The sequence below is a fragment of the Capricornis sumatraensis genome, chromosome 6 (assembly GCF_032405125.1).
Source record: "Capricornis sumatraensis isolate serow.1 chromosome 6, serow.2, whole genome shotgun sequence".
NCBI lineage: Eukaryota > Metazoa > Chordata > Mammalia > Artiodactyla > Bovidae > Capricornis > Capricornis sumatraensis.
This window is the reverse complement of record NC_091074.1, coordinates 17,266,931-17,275,201: the sequence shown is the minus strand read 5'-3', so window position 1 is coordinate 17,275,201 and position 8,271 is coordinate 17,266,931. Positions and strand designations below refer to the sequence as shown.

The following is an 8,271-nucleotide window of genomic DNA, read 5'->3' as shown; positions in this document are numbered from 1 at the left end:
CAGACATGGTTGGGCTCAGTGCTGAGCTACCTATTTCTGGATCGTTACATAATAGAAGAAATAAACTTCTTATTTTATCTACACTGCTGTATTTTGGCTCTTTATTGTACCAAAGAAGATGGTTAGACTGAATCCTAAAGAACGTACATTGTTAGAATTCGTTGGAAAAGCAGAGCATAATCACAAAAATAACACATCAAAGCAGTGTGTGCCCAATGGGGAATATGGACAAAAAGAGACTCTCGGTGTGGAGAAGCTCAGGAGGGATTAGGAGCAGTTTGAAGAAAAGGAAACTCTAATGATGAAAATGGCATCATTGACGGCAACAACAGTCATTCAACAAACCAATCTCAATTCAACTTTTCTCTCATCTATTCTGGTAAATGAGGAAAGAAACTCTTGTTTTATGAAATAAGGTATTTTTCTCTTTTAAAAGGTTTATTTTTTAAAATAATAATAAAAGTAACACAGCTATTGGAACATCTGAGAACACTATAAAAATGTAACTATTTCAAACCAGAAGTTTAAAGCAAGAGAGAAAACTAGTCAGCCATTACCATGATCAACAACACAGCCACAAACATCGTTTTAATTTTTTCTAGCCTTTCTTCAGTGGGTGCCTAAGGAGAGGTGTATGCATTTATTAGAATGTTGAAGAATTGATGCGTTTGAACTGTGGTGTTGGAGAAGACTCTTGAGAGTCCCTTGGACTGCAAGGAGATCCAACCAGTCCATTCTGAAGGAGATCAGTCCTGGGTATTTATTGGAAGGACTGATGCTAAAGCTGAAACTCCAATACTTTGGCCACCTCATGCGAAGAGTTGACTCATTGGAAAAGACTCTGATGGTGGGAGGGATTGGAGGCAGGAGGAGACGGGGGCGACAGAGGATGAGATGGCTGGATGGCATCACCAACTCGATGGACATAAGTCTGAGTGAACTCCGGGAGTTGGTGATGGGACAGGGAGACCTGGCGTGCTGCGATTCACGGGGTGGCAAAGAGTCCGACATGACTGAGTGACTGAACTGAACTGATACTACATACTACACATAGACACACTGTAGCTTTGTTGTGCTTTCTTGCTTAACACAATGTTAAGTACTTCTCCTTGACATGAAAAATTCATTTCTTAATTTTATACAATCAACTACAAAAAACAGAAAAAGCAAATCAGGATGTATCAAAATGCAGAAATGAAAAAGAAAACAGACTATTTCCTTTGACAGAAGAACGATCTTACCACCTAGAATGGACACCTTGGGGAGTTTTCAGGAAAGGCCTACAGAAACTACTTCCTGTAATCTCATAGCAAAACCAAATAAATAAGAAGTAAAAACCGGGGCACATTGCTCAGACAGAATCCGTATTATAAAATAAAGACTTTAAATTTTAATATTTCCTGTCAGGCCATATCCTACATACAACACAGGAGCGCTAATCCTCCTATCCTCATGTTACAGACCACATGAAGAAAACAAGGAAATTGAACCTATGTGGAAGGTTGGGTCAAAGCCTTCTCATTTCTGTGGGTGCTAATCTGAAGTTCCTTTCTTCATGAGCCTATCTGCCCATTTTGGCATAACATTTGCGGAAAACCAAAATTTCACATATGGAACTCCCAAGTCACCCATCTGCCTCCACCCACCTTATTTTTTGGTTCGAAAATTTGTCACAGAACAAATGTTATGCCCCATGATTTGAAAGGCAAGAATGATCCAATAGCACCCTTAAATTCACCTGAACTGCGTTAACGAAGTATTAGTATCTCACTCTTTTCTTCTCCCTTGTAAAATCGGGGAAATACATTATTATATTATTTATATGTGTGTGGATATATGTATATATATATATAACATTATCTTCCCTATTCTTTTTAAAATTGTGGTTAGTTTTCACTTTCGATAAATAATCCATCTCTTGGATTATTTACCATCATATTGGCTCCAGGGGAAACAGACATAGATGCTAGTTTGAAAGTCAGGTCGTCGTACAGCTTTTTGGGCATACCCAGCAATTGGTAAGGAGGCTGTGAAAACCGTAGTGACTTTAAAGTCAAAGCAGCGGATTAATTTATTATTATTTTGGCCTCTTCCACTTCACGTACTTCGTACTGCACTGCCATTAGGCCACTCGTTCTCCGCCCGGGAACTTTACACAGAAGGGGAGCAAGAACTCGCGGGTGCCTCCCTGCACAGGCCCTGCTCAGGCCGAGAACACGCCCTCTGTCTTGGCCATCCCGGCCCGAGGCTGAAGTAATAGCCTCGGTTCCGGGGCGGCGGCAGCAGCACATCCCGCGGCGCACGTGTCGTCGCTGACCCGCCCGCCGGCCCCGCGTCCAGTGCACGGAGCTCCCGCCGCGCCGCGCCAGCCGCACACTCCGCAGCGGCGCCTCCGCTCCCGACCGCCCGGCGGCCCCTTGGCCAGAGGCCCGTCCATGCTCTCGGCCACCAGGACGGCCCGCCAGCTCTTTCACAGCCTCTTCCCCATCCCGAGAATGGGTGACTCCGCCTCCAAGATCGTCAGCCCCCAGGAGGCCTTGCCGGGCCGGAAGGAGCCCATCGTCGTAGCGGGTAAGGACGCGACCACGCACCGCGGGCGCGGTCCTCGCCTCTGCGCACGCGCATCCTCCGGCCGCCGGAAGGGAGCCGGGGGCCGGCCTCGGCAGGTCGGCAGCTGGGGGTCTGCGCAGGCGCGGAGGGCGCTGGCAGTGGAGGGGACGAGGCATCGATCCTCTTTCTTTGTTTAGGTTTTCATCCACTAGAACAACGGAAAACACACCGAAGGGATCTAGTACGTTGATACGGCCCACCTAGACTGTAAATACCCCTCGGCGGCTTCAGACTTCGGGCGGGGAAATCGCTGACCTGATTTCCGCCCTTTCTCACGGGTGTGCATCCACTCTTTCTTTTCTGCTTCGGCGGCTGGGATTCGGGCCACTTGCAGAGGTGGTGCGGGTTTGTGTTGTCACGGGAGCCATGGAATGATATAGAACGCTGTATATGCTGAGGTTTCGAAATTGTTTCTCACGCCAATGTTCTGGTTGCAGGAGTTAGCCTCACGCTGCCCTTACGCTCCAGAACTGCCCGATTTCCCTGACTTGGCAGGAGCTTACCCTGGCCCCGTGCTCCCGATTCTGCACTTGTGTATCAGTCATGCAGAAGAGCTGTACTTGCCAAACTTAAAAATAATTTCCCAATCGCATACCAATACTTTTGGCGCGACTCTAATAGAATACATAAAATGTAATAACAGTGAGATGCTAGGAAAACGAAATAAAGTGAATAAAATGAAGGAAGAAATATGAAGTTCTGGAAACTGCTCTAAAAGTTTTGAAAGCTTCACTCTATACATTTCTCAGCACTGTAGAAGGCCGCAGACAGCGCAAGTCCACCAACTGGTTGTTGAGTCACTCAGTCGTATCTGACTGTTTGCGACCGCATGAACTGCAGTACGCCAGGCTTCCTTGTCCTTCGCCATATCCCGGAGCTTGCTCAGACTCCTAGTTCCTTGAATCAGTGATGCCATACAGGCATCTCGTCCTCTGTTGTCCCCTTTTCCTCCTGCCACCAACGTGAGGATCATGCTTTGGGAAGGATTACCTTGGTGCATTGCTTCTCAAAGTTTTATCTTTTAAACAAGCCCTTCCAGTGATACTAATACACTCAGTATTTGAAAACTGCTGCCTTAGAGCTGTTGGAGGGTTAAGTGGTGATAAATCTTTCCCATATGGTTCGATGCCAAGATAAATTATACTTTTACAATTTCTTAGGGATTCTTCCATTTTTCTTTTCCTTAAAGATTTGTTGAGTATACATAGGAGAAGATCGTTCTGTGTATCATACACCCTACTCATTATGAGAATGGACAAGGTAGAGGTCTTTGCGTTTGAGGTAGTTTGGGAACTGACGCTGTGTGACCTGTTTCTCATCCACCTACATAAGCAGCTTTATATCCTATGTCCCCCATCACTTCATTCCCAACTCATCAAGGGCCTTAAAAAGCTTATTTTAGACTAAAATTCAGAGAATGAGTTTCAAAAAAAAAAATATCCAGATTATTCCAGATTATTTCTAAACTGTGTAACCCTATTATCTAAACTTTATTTATCTTGAACGTGAATTCTCCTTTAACAAACTAGGATTCATAAATGGATATTTAAAGGCAATGCTTCTCAATGCTGAACTTCCCCAACTTGTATGAAGCTTCATTTTTATACACTAGTGTCTTTGATATGTCCTCCCAGGCGTCAAAAAACAAGCCGGATCAGATCCCCAAACTGGTTGAAGATTAAAATTGTCCTGAATTTAGTTCTCCTTTATCTTAACCAAAGTCTTCCCAATCAGTTGTTTAGTATATAGATGACACTTTTGGTAAAAGATAACTAGCGTGACATTTCTCTATCCATCTACTAATGACTGCAAAACCTCAAGGCCTGACTCTTCTTCCTTTTTATATAGCCATGCATACATTGCTATTGCTGGACCAATAAACCAATTTTTTTTTTTTTTTTTTTTGGTGTAGGGCTAAACCTATAATGCATGTCCTTTGTGTTCAGCTATTGTAACTATCCCCCGCCCCATACTTAAATTTTAGTGGCTTTCCTGTCTCTACCCTGGGACTGCTGCCTTGACAGGTTGTCAAAGGTTCTGATTGGGCTCAGAAATGGGTAGTGTTACTTCTCAGGTGTGTTTTCAGTGGCTTAAGATTGAAGCTTACAGACTTAGGATTATTGCTTTGGAAGTTAAATTCATCTCTGCTCTAACCTCCAATCTGTTTAACAGCTCTTCACCTCTCTATATTACCTCTGTCTATATCTGTTGTTGTTCGCGCCCCTACTCTCTGAAAAATTCTGTGGCAAAAGCATCAGCTTTTGATTTTAGAAGACAAAACCTATCTGTTTAGTGTCTTTGGCTCAGTGATTTGGCTCAGCCTAGTATCAGGTGTGCACTATTACCAAATACGTTTGGGGTGAAGGGTTATCATCTTAGCTTTAACCCTACCTTTTTTGGGTATTCTTCCAGAAATGTTCACCCTTTCGTAAACTACAGCCTAGTAATAGATTTCTACTTTGCAAGAAGGTGAGATTCAATCCTTCAGACTTCTTTAATTTCTCCCAGGCTACCTAAAGTGGATCAAAACATGAATAGGCCTACTTTGGGTGGCTGGTTAGAACTAAATCTGGTCTAGACTGCCTCATTTGAAGCACACTCTGTTTAGATCGGTGGTAGGCTCTGGACACCACTGACTGGCAGGGCGCACAGGAACTTGCTGGTCTTTTTATGTAGTGGTGATCTCTTTGTTTCAGTACCTGGCTACAGAGCAATATTCAGAGAACTTTGGGACTGGGGGAAAAGGGGAATTCATGCTTGCTGGACTGAATTGGTGTTCAGTCAATTGCTAGAGATAGGCAGGAGGCAGAAAGCTTATAATTAAAACCTCAGAGTGCCTCCTGTGTTATTAAAATCTAAGTTTATTATAGTTAGAACTGATCCTCAGGGGAGGGATAAGTTAGGAGTTTAGGATTAAAATATACACACTACTGTAAGTAAGATAGGTAACCAACAAGTATCTAAGGTATAGCACAGGAAACTATTCTGAATAGCTTATAATAGCTGCCTATAATGGAAAAGAATCGGAGAAAGACTGTATCTATATTTGAATATATATATCTGAATCACTTTGCTATACATCTGAAACTTATACAACTTTGTAATTCAACTATATTTCAATAAAAAATTTAAATATAGAAAAGCAATCGACAGAAAAAGAGGAACTGATAATATTTTTAGTGAATTAATTATTGTGAAAGCCCAGCTTTTTATTTATATGGCTCATTTTTCTCCAGCCGTATTGGAAATATAGCTAATCTATTTTTTGATCAGGTGTTTGGGATTTGGGTATATCATCCAAGAGCATGTTGGCAGCTTCTGTTTAATCTTTGCTTTCTTGCCTGTATGTCCGTAGGTGGTGTTTGATGTATTTATTACTGGGATGTCTCTTTGGGGAGAGGAAGAGGTGTAGAACACCGGCTAAAGGTTTGCTCTTCTAAGAACTATAAATATAAGCAGAAAAACAGAACCATGTGAGTAATTGTTCAAAGGTGGCTCTTTGCAAAAACAATTGTACTGTGACTGTTAGCTATCTAATAAAGGAGAGAAGGAATAAAGTACAAATACATGAAATAAGAACTGAAAGAGGGAATAATAGAAATAGGAAAGTTGAAGAATCATAAGAGACTATTTACTCAATTCTTTGAAAATAAATTTGAAAACCTGGATGAAATAGATAACTTTTAGGAAAATATAACTGACCTAAACTGACCCCAGAAAGAGACGATCTTAACAGATTGATTTTTCTAGAAGAAATAAAGTTGTCAGAGATCGCCTCCTCTCAAAGCATTCTGTCCAGGCAGTTTTACAGGTGATGTCTACATAGTTCAGGTATAATTCCAATAGTATATTTAAACTGAAAGGATTGTCAAATTCTTTTTATGAAACAAGTATAATATTGAAACCAGACCTGATAAATACTGCACTAAAAAGAAAACAAACCACTCTCGCATATGAATATAGATACAAAACTGCTAAATAAATATTAGGAAGCAGAATCTAGCAATGGGATTTAGTTTTAGAATGCAAGAATTTGTCAATATTAGGAAATTTATTAATATAGTTCGTTGTGCGTGGCTCAGTCATATTGGACTCTCTGTGACCCCATGGACTATAGCCTGCAAGGCTCCTCTGTCCATGGAATTTTCCAGGCAAGAATCCTGGAGTGGCTTGCCATTTCCTACTCCAAGGGATATTCCCCACCCAGGGATTGAACCCATATTTCTTGCCTGTCCTTCGTTGGCAGGTGGGTTCTTTACCACCATGCCGCCTGGGAAGCCCTTATTAACATGATTCATCATTTAGTTGGTCTAGGGAGAAAAATGATGTAACTATTTCCCTAGATGCTGTGAAGTTATTTGGCCACATTTAACAACCATTCTTGGTATCATTCAGAGATGGCTACTTCTTAATGTGATAAAACATATCTGCCAACATCATGCTTAATGAGGAGATATTGGAGATTTCCATTTAAGTCCCAGTCAAGGAAGAATGTGGAGGTGGTTAATGCTTGCTTTGCCTAGTGGCAGGTGTACACTGTTACTAAATTCTTTTGTTCTTAAGGGTCATCATCTTGGCTTTAATCTTACCTTTTTTGTGTTCTTAAAAAATCTCCATCCTTTTATGAACTGTGGCCTGGTAGATTACTACTCTGCAACAAGGTAAGAGTCAACCCTTCAAGTTTCTTTACTGCTTAATTTTTCCAGGGCTGCCTATGTTGTATCGAGTTATGACTTGGCCTGCTTTGGATGATTGTTTATTATTCACATTGTGTTGTAGGTGTTAGTCAGTGCAGTCGGATAAGGCAATTAGAGATGTACAGATTGGAAAAAAGAGGTGAAACTAATGCCACTTGCAGATGATAAGATTATATAACCGGAAAATCCAAGAGAGTTTAATAAGGTATCAATTTATATACTTATTAGACGGAAACCAATAGCTTTACTCTAAACAACCTGTTGGAAAATATAATGGAAAAAAACACCCCCTTGGTAATAGCAACCAAAAAAATTAAAATTTAAGAACAAACTTGGCAAGAAATATGTCCAGTCTTTGTGAAGAAAACACTCAGAGGAGCACAAAAAGAAAACTTGAACAAATGAAAGAACATACCAGGTTATTGAATTCGAAGACTAAGCAGGAAACGTGTATCAGTTGTCCCTAAAGTCAATTTATAAAGGTAACATGATTTGAAGAAAAATACAAATGATATTTTTATTTTGTTCTAGAAATGGATGCATTCATTTAAAAAATTCATTTGGAAAAATAAACAGGAATAGTTACGGTAACTGTAAAATAAGAACAAAGAGGAACAGTTGGCTCTTACAGATAGTAAGAGCAAAGCTTAATAATTTAAAAAACCTGGGACTGTCCATGAACAGATAAGTCAATATACAGAATAGAAAGATCAGAAATTCTTAAATATGTGTGAGAATATAGTATGTGATACAGGTGACATCTTAAATCAGTGAGGAAAAGATGGAATATTCAATAAATGGTATGGTACAACTGTGTAGCCATATGGAAAAAACAAAACCAGAAAACCCTCCAAAGTTGGATCTATACTGCACATTCTTAAACCAGGATAAGTTCCAAAAGATATATGTTGATAATAGCTCATGCATATTGAGTGCTTAACTATATGCCAGACACTGTAGTGAT

General features: G+C 40.8%; 1 protein-coding gene across 3 annotated transcripts in view; it reads left to right on the top strand.

Annotated features, from left to right (window-relative positions):
• The first annotated feature begins 2,363 nt into the window (after positions 1-2,363).
• The window catches only part of MSRA (methionine sulfoxide reductase A), a 374,837-nt gene continuing 368,929 nt past the window's right edge, over positions 2,364-8,271 (top strand). For all 3 annotated transcript variants that reach the window (XM_068974235.1, XM_068974236.1, XM_068974234.1), the window contains exon 1: positions 2,364-2,571. In XM_068974235.1, coding sequence (XP_068830336.1) covers positions 2,436-2,571 — 136 coding nt within the window. In that variant the 5' untranslated portion in view covers positions 2,364-2,435. The remainder of the gene's footprint in view (positions 2,572-8,271) is intronic.